This window comes from Salvelinus fontinalis, chromosome 18, assembly GCF_029448725.1.
Source record: "Salvelinus fontinalis isolate EN_2023a chromosome 18, ASM2944872v1, whole genome shotgun sequence".
Taxonomy (NCBI): Eukaryota; Metazoa; Chordata; class Actinopteri; order Salmoniformes; family Salmonidae; genus Salvelinus; species Salvelinus fontinalis.
Genome location: NC_074682.1, coordinates 40841420 through 40861764, shown reverse-complemented (window position 1 = coordinate 40861764; position 20345 = coordinate 40841420). Strand labels below are relative to the sequence as shown.

The 20345-nt window shown below is 42.4% G+C and overlaps 1 protein-coding gene across 3 annotated transcripts; it reads right to left on the bottom strand.

The window, feature by feature from the left end:
- Positions 1 to 4578: 4578 nt before the first annotated feature.
- On the bottom strand, positions 4579 to 16046 carry LOC129815519 (protein OS-9-like). 3 transcript variants are annotated; one of them, XM_055869416.1, is made up of 15 exons: positions 15803 to 16046; positions 15177 to 15359; positions 14517 to 14580; positions 14171 to 14247; positions 10183 to 10281; positions 9809 to 10010; positions 8186 to 8323; positions 7962 to 8056; positions 7826 to 7880; positions 7623 to 7714; positions 7313 to 7504; positions 6901 to 7108; positions 6362 to 6529; positions 5585 to 5694; positions 4579 to 5326 (listed from the first exon to the last, which is right to left on the bottom strand). In XM_055869416.1, the coding sequence occupies exons 1-15, from the start codon at positions 15950 to 15952 to the stop codon at positions 5186 to 5188; spliced, it is 1974 nt and encodes a 657-aa protein (XP_055725391.1). In that variant the 5' UTR covers positions 15953 to 16046; the 3' UTR covers positions 4579 to 5185. The 3 variants fall into 3 exon arrangements, with proteins under 3 accessions (XP_055725391.1, XP_055725390.1, XP_055725393.1); XM_055869415.1 differs by having other exon boundaries at positions 7962 to 8062; positions 15803 to 16045; XM_055869418.1 differs by lacking the exon at positions 6362 to 6529 and having other exon boundaries at positions 7962 to 8062.
- Between the last annotated feature and the right edge of the window lie 4299 nt (positions 16047 to 20345).

The window sequence follows — 20345 nt, the reverse complement described above, 5'->3', positions numbered from 1 at the left end:
CTGCTTTAGATGTCAATCAATTGGTAACATACATTTGTCTTCTTCTAATGCCTCTTTTTTAAATGTTATTTCTCCTTGATTTAACCAGGTAAGCCAGTTGAGAACAAGTTCTCATTTACAACTGCGACCTGGCCAAGATAAAGCAAAGCAGTGTGACACAAACAACAACACAGAGTTACACATGGAATAAACAAACGTACAGTCAATAACACAATAGAAAAGTCTATATATACAGTGTGTGCAAATGAAGTAAGATTAGGGAGGTAAGGCAATAAATAGGCCATAGTGGCAAAATAATTACAATTTCACAAATAAACACTAGAGTGATAGATGTGCAGAATATGAATGTGCAAGTAGAGATACTGGGGTGCAAAGGAGCAGAAAAAATATATATAAATAAAATAAATAACAATATGGTGAGGACCTAGTTGGATGGGCTATTTACAGATGGGCTATGTACAGGTGCAATGATCTGTAAGCTGCTCTGATAGCTGATGCTTAAAGTTATTGAAGGAGATATGAGTCTCCAGCTTCAGTGATTTTTGAAATTCGTTCCAGTCATTGGCAGCAGAGAACTGGAAGGAAAGGCAGCCAAAGGAGGAATTGGCTTTGGGGATGACCAGTGAGATATACCTGCTGGAGAGTGTGCTATGGGTGGATGTTGCTATGGTGAACAGTGAGCTGAGGTGGGGCTTTACCTAGCAAGGACTTATAGATGACCTGGAGCCAGTGGGTTTGGCGATGAATATGAAGCGAGGACCAGTCAACGAGAGCATACAGGTCGCAGTGGTGGGTAGTATATGGGGCTTTGATGACGAAATGGATGGCACTGTGATAAGACTGCATCCAATTTGCTGAGTAGAGTGTTGGGGGCTATTTTGTAAATGACATCGCCGAAGTCAAGGATCAGTAGGATAGTCAGTTTTACGAGGGTATGTTTGGCAGCATGAGTGAATGATGTTTTGTTGCGAAATAGGAAGACGATTCTAGATTTAATTTTGGATAGGAGATGCTTAATATGAGTCTGGAACCAGACACCTAGGTATTTTAGTTGTCCACATATTCTAAGTCAGAACCATCCAGAGTAGTGATGCTAGGTGGGCGGGCAGATGCGGGCAGTGATCGGTTGAAGAGCATGCATTTAGTTTTACTTGCATTTAAGAGCAGTTGGAGGCCACGGAAGGAGAGTTGTATGGCATTGAAGCTCGTTTGGAGGTTTGTTAACACAGTGTCCAAAGAAGGGCCAGAAGTATAGAGAATGGTGTCGTCGGCATAGAGGTGGATCAGAGAATCACCAGCCACAAGAGCGACATCATTGATCTATACAGAGAAAAGAGTCGGCCCGGGAAATTGAACCCTGTGGCACCCCCATAGAGACTGCCAGAGTTTCGGACAACAGGCCCTCCGATTTGACACACTGAACTCCATATGAGTAGTTGGTGAACCAGGCAAGGCAGTCATTTGAGAAACCAAGGATGTTGAGTCTGCTGATAAGAATGCGGTGATTGACAGAGTCGAAAGCCTTGGCCAGGTCGATGAATAGGGCTGCACAGGGGAAAGTAATCAGAAAGTAATCTTTAAAAGTAACTGGATGTAATCAGATTACATTACTGAGTTTGGGTAATGGAAAAGTTGTTAGTGATTACAATTTTGGACAGGTAACTAGTAACATTACTTTTATAAAGTAACTTCCCCAAACCTGGTATTCAACTCTAGCATGCTCTAACGTGTACAATACTGAACGCTACTCTACAGTACTGTACTCTACTGTGCTGTCCAAACTTGTGAATCCAACTGTGGTTTGTGACTAACATGATTTCCCATTGTACCCAATTAAATTGCGGAATTTGTTTTAAAATCACCAATGGCCTCATTCCATGGTAACATCCCTTGAGCAGATTCATTCCTGTTGTGCAGCTCAGAAATTTCGAATTTTATTTCCACTTTGACATTAAAGTATTATGTATATTGTTGACAAAAAAATGACAATTAAATACATTTTTATCAAACTTTGTAACACAATAAATTGTGACGATATCAAAGGAATACTTTTGAATACTTTTGCAAGGCACTGTAGATAAACACACACAGTACATGGCTTAACTAACGTTAACTATAATTTAGATATTTGCTCACGAGTTAAACACAATTTCGTCAAAACAAATACGATATTCCACTTGGCGTTAAACTAGTGAGAGAAGTGAACAGTCTTTTTTCTCTTTCCTTGGAGTATTCTTCAGCTTGCTGAATAGCTATGTTGTCGCTAACCACCTCATCTCACATAATCAATTTTAGACAGCCAGCTAACGTTAGCATGGATGTGAAATGAGACATCAATTCCAATTTTCAGCCTAAAACAATACAGATTATCCGGTGTCTAGCCACAGGTTAAACTTCGATGTTAAAAGTCTCTTTATGGGTGGGTGGGCTGCACAACGAGGTACTGGAAACGTCAACATCAAGGGTGTATTCATTACGGAACCCGTTTAAGAAGCAAAGAGAGCAAAACTAGTTTCTATTGGACAAATTCGGGTAGCTCCCCATTTCGTTTGCTTCCGTTTAAGAAACGTTTTGCAACAGAATAGGCGGAATAAATACACTCTAGTTTCTGATAATATAAATTATATTATAATGTACAGGCCCACGAAATGTATCTGAATCCCTTGATTGGTTAATCCTTTGCGGTTTCTTGCCTTAGTCCCCGCCCTCTATTTCTATTCGGCACGCAACAGGTAAAACCATCATTGAGTGGCACCAGAGCATAGTACAGTCATTGACGTAAGGCAAACGTTCTAACCAAGTAGCTACTGTACTAGAAAATATTATCTTTATGATAAAAGCTTCATTACTTTAAAAAAATGTTGATGAAAGTGTAAGGGTGTTGTTGGGTTGTTGACAGAAAAAGCAGTTGTTTCCTCCGTATAGGCCTATCACCTAAAAATTGAAACCACTGAGGGAATTCCTCAAAATATCAATAAACACTGTGGCATTTCTTGCCCATGTTTTTTCTAATGGTCTTTATTTTACATCAGCTAGGTATGAGTATGCAGATTTTACAAGGCAGCTCAAAATTACTTTTAGGGAGGGTGTCCATCTAGTGTAGTGTAATAACTTACAATGTATCAACATTGGATCTGTTTGACCTCTTCACCCTATAATATCCCTCAGGGAAGTGTGCTTATAATGGTTTTAACTTCATATAAAAATTATCCCCTCACATGTTCAAGCCAAACTATTTATATATTTTGAGGAGCTACAATAACGCGATCACGACACGCAGGTTAAAATATCAAAACAAACTGAACCAATTATATTAATTTGGGGACGGGTCGAAAAGCATTAAACATGGCAATTTAGCTAGCTAATTTGTCCTATTTAGCTAGCTTGCTGTTCCTAGCTAATTTGTCCTGGGATATAAACATTGAGTTGTTATTTTACCTGAAATGTACAAGATCCTCTACTCCGACAATTAATCCACACATAAAACGATCAACCGAATCGTTTCTAGTCAACTCTCCTCCTTCCAGGCTTTTTCCTTCTCTTGACTTTATAATGCGATTGGCAACTTTAATTAGGTGCATTACCTCCACTGACCTCGTTCGTCTTTCAGTCCCTGCTGGGTACCTGCTTCTAACAACCAATGAGGAGATGGGAGAGGCAGGACTTGCAGCGCGATCTGCGTCAGAAATAAAACTGACTTCTATTTTAGCCCTTGGCAAAGCAGACGCTCGTTGGCGCACGCGAGCAGTGTGGGTGCAATAATTGAATAACATAGATTTATACATTTATTTTGCAACGCTCGCGCACGCGCGGTCTAGTCGGCCTGTGACGCCTTCAACATCTCTGAAAAAAACTTTGCGCAAAAACAATGCCGCGTTCAAGTGCTAGTCTGAACTAGGAAACGCTGACATTTCCAAATCGCTAACTGGTTGTAGTTATACATGTACTGCGTTCATTTAGTTAGCAAGTCAGAGACGTCCGTTTCCTAACCAGTTTCCTATGTTGTCCTATGCCAAGGTTGTAACTTTAACATGAAATTGATAAGAACAGCTGCCCTATGAGCACAATGCTGAAAAGATAACGTTTTGGCTGAACAGGCGTTGAATGACTTTTAACCAATTTCTCTCACTAGATGAGCTCCAATACTTATTTCAGAGAAATTACATTTTAGTATCCTTTGGTTCTAAATGCCATTAAAGCAAAATATAATCTGGAACTTCAAATAACTGTTTTGATCATTTGCAGTATGTATTTGGTTTGAGAATTTAGACGTGTGCTACTGTAGAAACTGGACAAACTAAAAAAAAGCAACCCGATACCAACATGTTCTGTGGAGAAAAAAAGTGACAAGAGTTCCAATCGAATCAGGATCTGCTCGAGCTCATTAAACAATAGACTGTTCATTGAAGATAGCAAAGGCCAGCCTCTTTGGCACATGACATGGAGTACAGAGAGTGGAGACTGGTACCCAGCCTACAACAGCATATGTGTCTCACTATCAGTATTCTGAAACTGCATTCTTTTTAAACATTGCAGAATTTCATTATTATTATTATTTTTTAGATATGTTTGCAAAAGGAGTGTTTTGTTCAATTTATTGTATTCATCCAGTTGTGAAGCCAAGTGTAAATACAGGTCAATTCCACCATTGCATCACTCATTGAGGTGATTTAATCAGTGTAGAGCAGCAAACAAATACAGAGGAGTAATTATAAGCACTGCTATGTGGATACAGGAGAGGGCATCATAGTTCTGTAGAAATGCAAAGTTCAACATCATATACAGTCCAAGAAAGAGACATTTTCACATGTGCAAATTGTCCAGTCCATGGTGTTTTTCACCCTCCTCCATTTCCAACTGATAGCAATCAACATTGAAATAATGCTTTTTCAGCCATCACATTGGCCTCTCACTACAGTGAAAAAAACCTGACACTATTACACTACCACAGCTGAGACAATTGGATTGGTTTGTGCAAGGTACATAAGTGCCTGATACGGACAAAACACATTTCTGAGTGTGGAAACAGGTGTGTCTGTGGACACTGGTTTTACCAGTGGGGCGCCAGGGGCGGCTGAGACTTGACAGTGAGTTCAGAGCTCTGACAGGGCAGAGGGACACTCCCTGTCTCCTAGCCTCCACAGGTGCTTGGTTCCCACGATGCGAGGAAACGTCTCCCCAGAGCTCATAACTCCACATCGTCTGAGTCTGGTGCAGTACTGGTGGACTGGGCCTCTTCCTGTCTCTCTCCCCATACAAATCTGTAGTTGTTTTCCAACTCCTGCTGTCTCTTTTGCTCCTTGTAAACCTCTTCTGTTCCCCCTGTCTGAGAGAAATACAGGGAAGAGCAAAATAATAGCTCACACAATTACTCATATATTACTTAGACTTCATCCAAAATGTTGAACTGCTTCACTCTCTATCAATTGCTTATATTGGTTTTGAGAGCAGTCGTTGAACCAAATAGAGAAAATGTCCTTACAGATCTTTCAACACATCTCAAAACCATTTTTATAGACAGAAGAGAAAACTCTGTAGTGTTTTAAAAAAAGGTAGATTTAAAAAAAAAAAAAAATGTAATTACCAGTAGGTTGATGAGCAGCTCTCTGAAGGACTTGGTATCTTCTTCAGTCAGCCACTGGTCCCCAGCCTCCTCAGCTGTCCTTCGTGTTATAATCTTTACCTCAATTTTACCTTAAAAAATCATTAGCAACATTACAATACTAACAGGCGTTTCACATACACCAAAGCGCACGCGCACTAGAATATGGACAGCTTAAAATGTGCAACTCTGCACAAACATGAATGTCAGCCAGCAACCCTATTGAAAAGCTTCTGGCACAATACCACATACAGTAAGCAATAATATACGAAATGAGAACATAATAGAAACGAGACATGGAAAGCACACAAGAAACAGATGAAACTAGATGAGACAGTGCCTGTTGCATCTACACCTCTTAAAAAGATATTTCATGCTATATACAAATCATTAAAATCCAGACTGAAAATATTTACACAAGAAGCAACCTATTATCACACAGTCAACTCTAGCCTAAAATCAGATAAGCCTATTTTGAAATGTTAATATGGCAAGCACACCCAGAAGCTTCCTCAGATAATATGTTCACACATTAACTTTGCCACACATCAACAGAGATCTGAAGGGAATTTAAACACACATTTCAACAGATACGAGATCATGCAAAGCATAGCTCTGTTTTGCCAGTGACCCCCTTCTATTTTTGGAACCTGACCTAAATAGCCCAAATTAGATGAGAAGAGTGACATGATCATACGCTAAAGATATCAGAAGGAAAAGAGAGACGGGCCGTGTGTTTTTGGGCACTCCCCTTCCTACCTTCGGCCTTCAGTCCCGCCTTCTCTAGCTGTTCTTTAACCACGTCCTTAATGTGCTGCCACTGGGGGTCACCTTCGCCCATCTCCTGAACTTTGACCTCCCCATCGGGACTGCTGCCTGTCTTATACTTAGTAACTCTGATCTTAACAAGGTCGTCAGCCGCTTGGTCTGGGGTGACGAGACAAAAGAGGGACAAACAACAGAGGTCACCTCCCAACAAGTAAAAGTAGGGCAACAGGATATAGGATTTAAAGCCAGCAATGTGGGTGGGATCTCTCAAGAGTTTAATTCACTACCGGTATTCTATGATTCCCTTTCTCTATATATGGGACTGTCAGTATGCTGATATGGCCTACTCCAATTTTACTCTCCCCTGAGCATTGAACAGCGAATCTCCAAAAAGGTACTGAACATGAGATGGAACAAGAAATTATGACAGACATCTACATAGAAATGAATATACACGGAATGTAGATGTATGATCTATGAACACAGAGCCAGGCACAGAGGGTGGAGCTCCAGGCAGAGAGCCCAGTTACCTGGCTGTCGAGGTGCCAGGCTGGGGCTGCCCCTGGCTGGGTCGTTGGCCCTCTGGCCTCCCTCTGTCTGGGGCTCTGCCTCTGTGTCCCCGGCCTCTTTGTCCTCCAGGCGGTCCAGCAGCTTGTCCAGAGTAGCCTCCAGGGTCTGGGTTGCCTGAGTGCGGTCAAACTCCCCCTTCAGACCCTCGGTCTCCAGTTCTTGCTGAGCCTAGAAAAAAAAAAAAGAAAACCCCATCAAGCAACATTATCAATCAAAATATGAACGTATGAACAAAATAATAATGTCATTTAGATATCCATCTACCTCACATGTTTGGCCAATAATGTGGTTGAGCACTCAATAACATGTTGTATTACAGAGACCCATTCACAGCCTGTACACTTGTCTAGCATCTCTAGTGTCTGTTCGCACCTCGTCTATGATGTTGTCAAACTCCTTTTGCATTTCCCCTTTCATTTCCTCGATGTTGGCAGAAGGCACCGAGATGTCAGCCATCTCCTCCTCAAACTCCTGCAGCAGGAGATGATCTTCTTCATCCCCCTCATCCCTCTCCTTTTCCTTCTCATTTCGGAGTTCCTCTCGTTCGGCTTCATTTTCTGCTTTCTGAGAACGAACTCAGAATGAACCATATTGAAATTAAATGCACAAAAATGTCACTGCATTATGAATACATTGTTATGGGTAAAAGTCAACTGTGCAATAGCCTAAAGGCAGCACTAACTTTTCTGTTGCTCTCTTTGAGATGCTGCACAAATTTCATCAGGTCTGCAGGGTCAGTGATGATCTTGAAGTTAAATTGTTCATCTCCAAAAGCTATGAGGAGTAAAAAACACCAGATGGATATTAACAAAAAGGAAAATACTTGAAAGCATCAGAAGTGATATTGCTGTGAAAAATGTTTTAAATTCCAGTTTAATACATTACCATCCTCTGTGACCTCATTGTCTGTGAGCTGATTGTCATAGGCATCCTCTCCAGCCTGTGAAAACAAAACACTGTTGGTGCCATCTTGTGGAAGACTAAGGCATACGTTCAAAGATATGACGATCACTGACTGTACCTGATGCTCTGAAGTGGTGTCAGTTGCTGTAGTACTCCCTGGCTTTGCCACTCCCTCCCAGAAATCAGAATCCTCAGGCTCTTCAGAGGTGACAACTGCATCTGGTCCAAGAGGAATGAATCAAGAGGACTGATTATTTCTCAATATGATGCTTTCATTATAAAATCCTGCAAGCAAGCTGTCCAATAAATTAAGTACTTTGATTAAGCGAACGGGCATTGCACCTTTTGCGTCTGACCCCAGGACATCTGGGTCATCAGTTGGCGTCGCTGAGTCCTCGTCTGTCCCCTCGTCACCAGCCAACATCTCATCAAGAGTCTTCAGCTCCTCTGAGATCTGCTCCACTTTACGTTTCGTATCCGCTGAAAATGAAAGACAGAGTGAGAAGCAGAGTTACACTATTCCTTAGGGCTTGTGAAATCAGGAAAGTACCAATTAAAAGATTTAGCCTGGCTCCATATCACAGTACATAGTGGTTCCTCCTTTAAAAAGTTGCATCATACTGCAGCACACCTTGCGGGCTGCTGCAGAATTCTATGGCACGTTATGTGATTGTCAGCTATTTTACCATTAATGCTAGTTAGACCACCAGAGGGCATCTTTGAGAAGCATTTGATAGTAATGCCAATATTGAAGACTAAACTAAACTTTTTTGTAAGAACATAGTATATGGGATTGATTTTAAGAAATTTAGCCTAATTGATTGAATATTATGGTGTTTCTATTCCAAGAAAAACTAAACCCCAGGGACTGCGGTTGAAAACTAGCCGGCTGGCTAAAACCGGCACTTTTACTGAAAGGTTGATTAATGTGCACTGTCCCTGTAAAAATAAAATAAACTCAAACCCTCAGGGTTTCCGTTAAGATGGAACGGAAAATATGGCGCTGTATAACGTGATGGTCAGGAGAAGCTACAGTACTAAGAGCATAAGAGGATTCTAAATGAATATCTAAGAGGCATTTTTCATTAGGGCAAATCTGATCTGTGAGAATATCTAAGGGGCTTTTATATCATTCTAAACAAATTAATAATAATCGCTTTGTTTAAAAAATAACAATATTTTGGAGATGATTTTGTTTTCATTTAACCTAGAGTGAGCGAGAAAAGGCCATTTTTGAACATGGGGTGAGACATTCACTAATTTGTAAATAAAGTTTGTTATTTAGATTTATTCATTTATGTTTTTAGAGGGAGAGAAACCAAAAGCCGCCTCATGGGTCTCCCAGTGGTGTCTGGCACGGGTATTCGAAGCAGCATCTGTAGCAATGCAGTGTCTTAGACCGCTGCGCCACTCAGGAGGCCCCATCCACAAAGTTTAATGCTGATCAATTGCCATGCAAAGTACCAAAATACAGAGAGGTGTTTGGTAAAGGTATATTGTCCTGCTAATAGCCCATAATGGGCTATTATAATATTGTACATGGTGTCCAGGTCAGGATAACCAAAACGTTTCTTTATTAAAAGACTATCAGAAAGAATGTTGGTACTTATTTTGATCCAAAGCCATGAATGAGTGAGTCACTCAACTTTATGTAGGTGCCGGGGATAAATGACTGTTAGAAATGACTGCCTAGAAGGCCAGCCTCCCGGAGTCGCCTCTTCACTGTTGACGTTGAGACTGGTGTTTTGCGGCTACTATTTAATGAAGCTGCCAGTTGAGGACTTGTGAGGACTCAGTTTTTATTTGGATTGCTCTGGTCTGGAGCAATGAAGTACTGACGCAGGGTACCGTATTAAACCACAAATTACCTCGAAGTCCCGCAGCATAATCGCAAAACTTTTAGTTGAGCAACCACTGTATAGGCTAAGCACCCTCCCAAAGACCCCCAGCCCCCTGTTGACTCACAGACTTGGGCCTTGACATAGTCCATGTACTGCTGGGTGCTGAGGGCTGGCTGGCACACAATGCCCTGGGGCTTGGCGGTGTAGGGCGGGCGCAGGAAGGGGTGCTGGCAGGTGCGGGTGGTGTGGACCGTCAGCACGTAGCGGCACGACTGGGGCTCATCCACACGGGCCACGTAGTCCCCCGAGCCCTCCTCACACACAAACTGGAAGACACAGACCAAAGCAGATCAGGGGTCAGAAGTCATGGATTGTCAAGGAGTCACACCAGTCATATCTAATGTGTTTGGAGTTTTACAAGATTTATTAAATACAATACACAGGTTGTCCTTACTGATATTTATTGCAATATTAAGACCCCATTGCATAGGCTCTCACCCTGACTTCAGTCTCCCTGGGGTTCCCGTTCAGGTCACACTTGGAGCCATTGACATAGCTCTGACTGTGGTAGCGCTTCAGTCTGTGTTGCTTGGAGGCCTGGGCACCAGGGAGGAAGAGAAAAATATTATCAACGCATACACCATGGATATTCTACTGGATCGTCAAATTGCATTGACCATTACATCAAATTTAAACACTTGCCTCCAATCCCCTCCTTCCCTGATACACGTGTTAATATTGAACCATAAATTGTGCCTTCCTGTATTATACTTAAAATGTTTATTATATTCTACTGAGCCATTTACTTTATGTTGGTAATCTAAACTTTTATTATTGTTGTTGAATTGTCCAGAAGGAACCTGCCAGTAAGAATTTTGTTGGACAGTGTATCCTGTACATACAACTTGAAACAGCGGGTGAGTCTCAGGGGAGGGAGTCACTTCTGCTGTAGCAGTCAAGTCAACAGCCTCACATGCTGTTCTTTCCCTCATCATGTCATCAACCTGAACAAGGTACATGCTGTGTTCCAAAACCAACAAGCAGCCCGTACCTGCCAAGCACTCATTCTAACCCTAATGCAACTATAGTAAAATGGATGAAAAACAAAAGTAGGATACAAATCTTAACAGCTTGAGATTTTCCTGTACATTTTCTCTCAATTGGCTTATACAACATGCTTTTTGCATGTTTTCCAGCAAGTATACATGAAAAACTCTTGGTTTAGTCCTTTGTATGAGAAGTTAAACACATACTGAATCAAATAAACTTTATTTGTTAAATGCACCGAATACAACATGTGTAGACCTTACCGTGAAATGCTTACTTACAAGCCCTTAACCAACAGTGCAGTTGAAGATATAGTTACAATATTTTTTTTAAGTAACATAATAAAATAACAATAACGAGGCTATATACAGTGGGTACCGGTATTGAATCCATGTGGGGGTAGAGGTAATTTGTACATGTAGGTAGGGGTGAAGTGACTATGCATATATAATAAACAGCGAGTAGCAACAGTGTAAAAAAGTTACCATACCAGGCAGTGATGTGTAACCGATGTGAAATGGCTAGCTAGTTAGCAGTGGTGCGCGCTAATAGCGTTTCAATCGGTGATGTCACTCACTGATGTCTTGAAGCAGTTGTTCCCCATGCTATGCAAGGGCCGCGGCTTTTGTGGCGTGATGGGTAACGATACTTCGTGGGTGTCAGTTGTTGATGTGTGCAGAGGGTCCCTGGTTCAAGCCCAGGTAGGGGTGAGGAGAGGGACGGAAGCTAAACTGTTACATTGATGCTGTTGACCCGGATCACTGGTTGCTGCGGAAAAGGAGGAGGGGGGTGAGTGTAACCGATGTGAAATGGCTAGCTAGGTGGTGGTGCAGCTGTAGAACTTTGAGGATCTGGGAACCCCTGCAAAATCTTTTCAGGCTACTGAGGGGGAAAAGGTGTTGTTGTGCCATCTTCATGACTGTCTTGGTGTGTTTGGACCATGATCGTTTGTTGGGGATGTGGACACCAAGGAACTTGAAACTCTCGACCCGCTCCACTACAGCCCCGTTGATGTTAATGGAGCCTGTTCGGCCCGCCTTTTCCCATAGTCCACGATCAGCTCTTTTGTCTTGCTCACATTGAGGGAGAGGTTGTTGTTCTGGCACCACACTGCCAGGTCTCGGACCTACTCCCTATAGGCGTCTCCTCGTTGTCAGTGATCAGACTTACCACTGTTGTGTCGTCAGCAAACTTGATGATGTGTTGGAGTTGTGTTTGGCCTCGCAGTTGCGGGTGAAAAGAGAGTACAGGGGGGGACTAAGCACACACCCTTGAGGGGCCCCAGTGTTGAGGATCTGCATAGCAGACGTGTTGTTGCCTACCCTTACCACCTGGGGCGGCCTGTCAGGAAGTCCAGGATCCAATTGCAGAGGGAGGGTTTTAGTCCCAGGGTCCTTAGCTTAGTGGGCACTATGGTGTTGAACACTGAACTGTAGTCAATTAACAGCATTCTCACATAGGTGTTCCCTTTTGTCCAGGTGGGAAAGGGCAGTGTGGAGTGCGATTGAGATTGCGTCGTCTGTGGATCTGTTGGGGCGGTATGCGAATTGGAATGGGTCTAGGGTATCCAGGATGGATGCTGTTGTGAGCCATGACCAGCTTTTCAAAGCACTCCATGCCTACCGACGTGAGTGCTACGGGGCGGTAATCATTTAGGCTGGTTACCTTCACTTCCTTGGGCACAGGGACTATGGTGGTCTGCTTGAAACATGTAAGTATTACAGACTCAGTCAGGAAAAGGTTGAAATTGTCAGTTTAGACACGTTCCAGTTGGTCCGCGCATGCTTTGAGTACACGTCCTGGTAATCTTGTTCCCACTGCATTGTGAATGTTGACCTGTTTAAAAGTCTTGCTCACATCGGCTACCAAGAGCGTTATCACACAGTCGTCCAGAACAGCTGGTGCTCTCGTGCATGCTTCAGTGTTGCTTGCCTCGAAGCAAGCATAAAAGGCATTTAGCTCATCTGGTAGGCTCGCGTCACTGGTCAGCTCACGGCTGGGTTTCCCTTTGTAGTCCGTAATAGTTTTCAAGCCCTGCCACATCCAACAAGTGTCAGAACCGATGTAGTAGGATTCATTCTTAATCCTATATTGATGCTTTGCTTGTTTGATGGTTTGTCTAAGGGCATAGCGGGATTTCTTATAAGGGTCCAGATTAGTGTAACGCTCTTTGAAAGCGGCAGCTCTAGCCTTTAGCTCAATGCGGATGTTGCCTGTAATCCATGGCTTCTGGTTGGGATATCTACGTACAGTCACTGTGGGGACAACGTCGTTGATGCTCCTCAACGCCATTTGATGAATCCCGGAACATATTCCAGTCTGTGCTAGCAAAACAGTCCGTTTCATCTGACCACTTCCGTATTGAGCAAGTCACTGGTACTTCCTTCTTTAGTTTTTGCTTGTAAGCAGGAATCAGGAGCATAGAATGATGGTCAGATTTGCCAAATAGAGGGCGTGGGAAGAGCTTTATATGCATCTCTGTGTGTGGAGTAAAGGTGGTCTAGAGTTCTCTTTCCCTCTCTTTCCAATCATGAAATGTTGGTAGAAATTAGGTAAAACGGATTTAAGTTCGCCTGCATTAAAGTCCCCAGCCACTAGGAGCGCCACTTCTGGATGAGCATTTTTCTTGTTTGCTTATGGCCTTATACAGCTGGTTGAGTGCGGTCTTAGTGTCAGCATCGTGGTTGTAAATAGAAAGCTAAGAATAATATAGATGAGAACTCTCTAGGTAGATAGAGTACCTTATGATAAGCTGTAGAGCACACTACCTCAGGCGAGCAATACCTAGAGACTTCTTTAATATTAGACATCGCGCACCAGCTGTTATTGACAAATAGGGACACACCCCCGCCCCTCGTCTTACCAGACGTAGCTTCTCTGTCCTGCCGGTGCATGGAAAATAACGGCAGCTCTATATTATCTGTGTCGTCGTTCAGCCACGACTCGGTGAAACATAAGATATTACAGATAATGTCCCATTGGTTGTATAATCTTGATCGTAGGTCATCTATTTTATTTTCCAATGATTGGACGTTGGCCATTAGAACGGATGGCAGTGGAAGTTTACTCACTGGCCTACAAATTATTAGAAGGAAGCCCGGCCTCCACCCTCTTTTTCTCCGTCTTTTCTTCACACAAATGAAGGGGATATGGGCCCGTACCCGAGAAAGCAGTTTATCCTTCGCATCCAGTTCGAGGTGAGTAATCGCTGTTCAGAAGTTATTTTCGGTCATAAGAGACAGTAGCAGCTACATTATGTACAAAATAAGTTTAAAAAGTGAAATGCTAAAAAACTTTAAAAAATAGCACAGTTGGTTAGGAGGACGTAAAACGTCAGTCATCCCCTCCAGCGCCACGAAGTAACACCACAAAGTATGACAAAATCCTTTATGGGTAGAGAGGAGAGGGGCTGCATGCAACAGAGGAGCCAACCAGTTACCTTGGCTGTTTCATTGTTCCAGTCAAACTCTGAATCATAGTACCCCAGGAAGAGAACATCCCCTTTGATGTCTGTGTCTGTGGAGAGATAAAAACAGACTATCATTAGAGGCCAGGCCTAAATCTAAATAGACAAAGCACCATCAGGTAAACCATGTGATGCAGCAGCACTTGACAGACAGGTCAACACTAGACAGGTCAACACCAGAGAAGTAAATAATGACGTGTAACAAGGGGATCCAAAATAAACATGGTGAAAGTGTAAACAGCGAGTACAAACAAAATGATCCAGCTGTTGCTACTTGTGTTAACTTTTGGCAAACACAGTGGTTGAAAATAAGTCTTACCCTCAAGGTGGTACTGTCTAATGTGTTGTCCATAGCAGAACTCATATGTCCACCAGTCTTTTGTCTGCAGTTATAGAGAATGACAACGTTTCAGTTGCTATGACATTTCATATTCATGTTGACAGTGGCCTTACAATACTAGAAGAATAGCAAATAGCCTAGGCTGCCTTATATGGAGAAGTTGATTTCTAATATGCATATGGAGTCTGTCCAACTCAAGGTCCGGTAGATTACAAGTTCAACAATCCAAGAGAGGTAGCTTATTGTAGAGACAATTTGGATGGTTAGGTTATGCAAACTGACCAAATCAGATAAGCACGATAGGGATTTAACTGTCAATACAAGTTGCACAACTCATTGCAAGCATCCAACATGGGCCAACTAAACGTAATATCTTCCATTTAATTAAAAGCATCACTTTATAACTGTCTGCAATAGTTCTGGTGTAAAGAGGACAGGGGATAAAACTGTTTAGACATTGATGCAATATGAAGCACTGTTGTCTCTAGGCAGTGGTATAGTATTCCTCCCCTTAGTCTTCTTGTGTGTGTGTGTGTGTGTGTGTGTGTGTGTGTGTGTGTGTGTGTGTGTGTGTGTGTGTGTGTGTGTGTGTGTGTGTGTGTGTGTGTGTGTGTGTGTGTGTGTGTGTGTGTGTCTGACCTTCACTAGGCAGGGGGCAGTGTGCATGGGCTTGAGCAGGTCTGGGATGCCTGGTCCGGTGTAGCCTTGGGAGTCAGGCTCAGAGGCTCGGTCCAGGTGAAACCTCACTGCCTGGGCTGGAAGGCGACATTCATACATCTGCTTGTATTTGCTGGACACCAGCATGACTTCTTCTGGCTTAGCCTGCATTGTAGAAAACATGACATAACGCTAGATATAACAGTCTGTACTACATAGCTAGTTAACGAGATAGCATACTTGCCTAGCTAGCTATCTGACAGCTGCTGTCAACTTGAAACTGCGTTTTCTAAACGGTAGCTAGATATTAGTAGGTAGCAACAGTTAGCACAATGTATCTGTCTGTGCATAACGGTAACGTTCGCATCGTTGACTGGTGCGCTAGTTAGCAGCACTATAACGTTACTTAATCTAATTAGATAGCTAGTACATTATCATTTCATTCAAATATCACGAAATAGTATTAGACTCTGACTAACGTTAGCAAGCCATTAGCCATCTGACTCCACTAGCTATCTACAGTAACGTTAGATAGCTAACTGGGCAGAATCGCTGAGACCATGCATGCTAGCTAACGTAAACTATACATTCTTAATGTCACGTCTCACCTGCCCCATAATGACCGGATCGGGAAGAATCTGGATCCCATATTTCACCTCGTTTAATTCCTCTAGATTCAAGAAAGCCAAGACGGATAGCTGACATGTCAAAAAGAAAACGTACAATCCCCTTAACCACCTAACCACGGAAGCAGCCATGATAGCTAGTTTCTGCTTCTCTTTCTTCTATGGTATAAAAGCTAGCTAGCTAGCTACATCTGTCAAGTCTTGTTGCTGTTTATTTGTGCTATGGAACGTCATGGATTGGACAACAGGGACATAAAATACCACAGAATACGGTATTATACATGTCAATCAAAGCCACTACGTTGTCCTATTGGATAATTGTCAAACGTTTCCAGAATCCCTCCTTTTGGACACGACTGTTTCCTCGATTGGTCGAATAAGTATGTATAGGCGTGGCTCACACAGCATTGGGTGAGTTCGTTTTGCATGGCCCGGTGCCCCGGGTGAATTGAGATTTCAATTAACCCTTGTGTGGTGTTCGGGTCTGTGGGACCAATTTTCAATGTTTACTAAAATAAAAACTATACAATTAATAATTTTTTCAACCTGAGACTCATTGGCCTTGGCTCATTTTCTGTGAAGAACATGTAAAATAACAAATTTTCATTGAGTGCACACTGTGTACCCCCCTACACATTTATATTACATATTTGGTGTTCAGGTCCACTGGACCCGAGGGTAATAAAAGTGTGGAAAAGTGTGTGTGTAGGTCAAAACAAGTAAAAATGAAACAAAAAGGTTTGCTGTGTGCCTTCACTGTGTCATCCTCCTCCCTGGGCCTGCTGTTTCAACATAGCACCAAGAACCTGTCTGTCTCCCTGCCTGTCTGCCTGTCTTCAGCTTTTCTCGCACTCTTTACCCTTTGTAGTGTGTGAAACTACACAATGTATTGTGGGAACCTGCACAATGTTATTACAATACATTATTTCGATACATTATTTTGATACATTGTAAAAAATATACCCCAGCCAGGTGCAAATTGGGGAAGGGACACAACAAATAAATAGCTTGGCATATGTGACTCCTTACCACAATCAATCAGTATGGCAAAAATAATCTCTGCTCAGAGAGCCTTAGAAATACTTTTTGCAGAGAGAGAAGCTATTGTGGAAGCTAGTGTGGAAGATTAAGAATTTTCAGAATATGAGGATCGTGTCTCTGTCAATTCGGAGTCTGACAGTGAGTTGGAAGAGGATGAGATTGACCCTCAGCCAGCCCCATGACCAGCCCGCCAGCAATCAGCTCATCAGCAGCCGGCAGGAGGAGAAATATGGATGTAAAAAAAAAGTGTGAAATTGAATGGTCTTCTTGTCCAAGGAATGAGCCACCCCGGATGGCTGCCAATGTGATAAGGATGCAACCAGGGCATACGCGGATGGCGGTTACTCATGTGCAGGACATAAAGTCTTATTTTGAACTGTTCATCCCAGACACCATCAGAAAATCATTCTGGACTGCACTAATTTGCAGGGAAGGTGTGTTTTTGGAGAGAGATGGAAGGAGATGGACCAAACTCATTCACATGCATACTTTGGGGTTCTTATCCTTGCTGGTGTTTTAAGATCTAATCGGGAATCCACAGAATCCCTGTGGGATGCAGAAACTGCCAGATAACTTTTCTGTGCAACAATGTCTCTGGGAAAACATCCACATTATTTACAGGATTATCCGCTTCAATAACCGAGACACCAGACCAGCTCGGCGGCAGAAAGACAAGCTAGCTGCAATCAGGTCAGTGTGGGACAAGTGGGTGGACCACCTTTCCCTGTTTTACAACCCTGGGCCCAAAGTTATTGTTGATAAGCAGCTTATGCTATTTAGGGGCTGCTGCCCCTTTAGGCAGTACATATCGTCTAAACCCGCAAAATATGGAATCAAGTTCTGGGCTGCCTGTGATGCTGCTTCATCATATGCGTGGAACTTGCAAGTCTATACGGTGAAGTCAAATGGAGGAGCCCCTGAGAAGAACCAAGGGATACGGGTTGTCCTAGACGTGACACAGGGACTCTGTGGCCACAACATCACATCCGATAACTTTTTCACTTCGCACAAGCTGGGACAGGAGCTCCTCAAGAGGAAGCCGACAATGGTAGGAACAGTACAAAAAAAACAAGCCAGAGCTCCCTCCTCAGCTGTTGAATACATGGAACAGGCCTATCAATTCCTCTAAGTTTGTGTTCACAGCCGACACGTCCCTAGTGTCCAACGTGCCAAAGAAAGGGGAAAATGACGCTACATAGGGATGGGAGAATCTATGGCCAGGAACCTCAAAAAACAGAGATCATAGTGGATTGCAATGCCACAAAAGAAGGGGTGGACAATTTAGACAAGCTGGTGTCTGGCTACAGCTGCAAAATAAGAACTCTATGCTGGTTCCCCATCAGCCCGACCCACAGAACCAACAACTCCAATACCAGAAGTAAGTGTGAGTGAGGTTGTTGCATGTGTGTGTGTCTCACTCTCCTACCTTGGCCTGTACCAGAATGCCAATAGTGTGCAAAGCTGTCATCAAGGCAAAGGGTGGCTATTTTGAAGAATCTCAAATATAAAATATATTTTGACTTGTTTAAATAACAATGTTTTGGTTACTAAATATGTGTTATTTGATAGTTTTGATGTCTTCACTATTATTCTACAATGTAGAAAATAGTTTTAAAAAATAAAGAAAAACCCTTGAATGAGTAGATGTGTCCAAAATTGACTGGTACTGTATGTGAGTAAGTGAGATGTTTGTAAAATTCCTGAACTTAGTGTTTTCATCATTCTAGATTGCAGCCGGTAGCAACAAGAAAAAGTGCTGCGATGTGTGTGAATCCAAGAACAGGAAGACACAGTACACATGCATCAAGTGCAAGAAATACATTTGCAACACACACACAGTAAAACTCTGTCCCTCATGTGGTGTGTAGAACGGCCTTAATTTGTGTTCAATGGGGCTCATTTATAATTTCCATTAAATACTGTATGTAAAATGTGTCCTTCCAATTTGTTCAGTTCAAAGCAATAAACACCAGTAGTGATGAAAACCTTGTTTCATTTATATTTGTTCAAGATAAATATGATTTATTCCACCCATGTCACGTTCCTGACCTTATTTCCTTTGTTTAGTCTTTGTTTAGTTGGTCAGGATGTGAACTGGGTGGGCATTCTATGTTTTGTGTTTCTATGTTGGGTTTGTTGTTTGGCCTAATATGGTTCTCAATCAGAGGCAGGTGTTTGTCATTGTCTCTGATTGGGAACCATATTAAGGTAGCCTGTTTTCACTGTTGGTTTGTGGGTGATTGTTCCTGTTCGTGCGTTCATGTGTTTTATGTTCTCTAGTTCAGGACTGTAGCTTCGTTGGTTTTCGTTTGTTTATTGTTTTGTTCGTATTGAAGAAGTATTCTAATAAATATGGATACATACCACGCTGCGCTTTGGTCCTCCTCTCCTTCTACCGACGGAAGCCGTTACAACCCATGTCTTGATTATAATATATTTTTGTTTACAAAAATCCCATTTTACAAAAAAACACTATAGCGCTTTTATTGATAAATGTGATCGAGCAGAGGTAAATGGAAAATGTTAACCATGCATGCTGTCTATATTGCTTGTAATTGAAGTCAACATCTAAGTATTAAGTATTTTTACATACATTGTTATGGCCGTATTGTTTTAAAAACCCAATAATACTGTGGGTCCTTCAGACCCTCGAACATTGGGTGAATAAGAAAAAGATGAACACCTGCTCCCAAGTGGCGCAGTGGTCCAAGGAACTGCATCTCAGTGCTTAAGGCATCACTGCAGACACCCTGGTTTGATTCCAGGCTGTTTTGCAACCGGCCATGATTTGGAGTCCCATACAGCAGTGCAAAATTGGCCCAGCTGTCTGGGTTTGGCCGGTGTAGGCCTTCATTGTAAATAAGAATTTGTCCTTAACTGACTTGCCTAGTTAAATAAAATGTAATAAAAAAACAAGTGTTAAGGACCATTGGAACGGTCTAAATTAATAACCTCGGGGAACCGGGTGATGTTAAACGAATTCACCCAGTGATACCCACCCATTTTATGGCATGCTATGAAAAGTTTCCGTACTGTTTGTATTTGTGTTCTAGTGTTTAGTCAAAATGCAATGCAACACAATTGAAGCGCACACTCCCGTAATTGATTTAAAAGCATTGAATTGCAAGCAAATAATTGGCTGGAGCAAGGTACCAACATTCAAAATCCATGCGAGAAAGTGTGCAAATAAACAATTCGGGAAAGGGTGCGGGATTGGGCTGCTCAGCCTCCCTTTCTCTCTCTCTCTCTCTCTCTCAATTCGTCTTGTTGCTGCCAGTTCTACAATTTATTGTCGAAGTACAAAAAAAACATTATCTCTTTCTCTGTTTGTTTGTCTGTCTCTATCTTTTTTCCGTTGTGGCCTGAGAGACCACTGGAATTATTATACCGCTGCCATAAATGTAGCAATAACTGTAGTGGAGCTGGGCAGAGACCCTGCAGTCACAGCTTGAGTGCACTGCACCATCACCTGTGCAATAAAGGT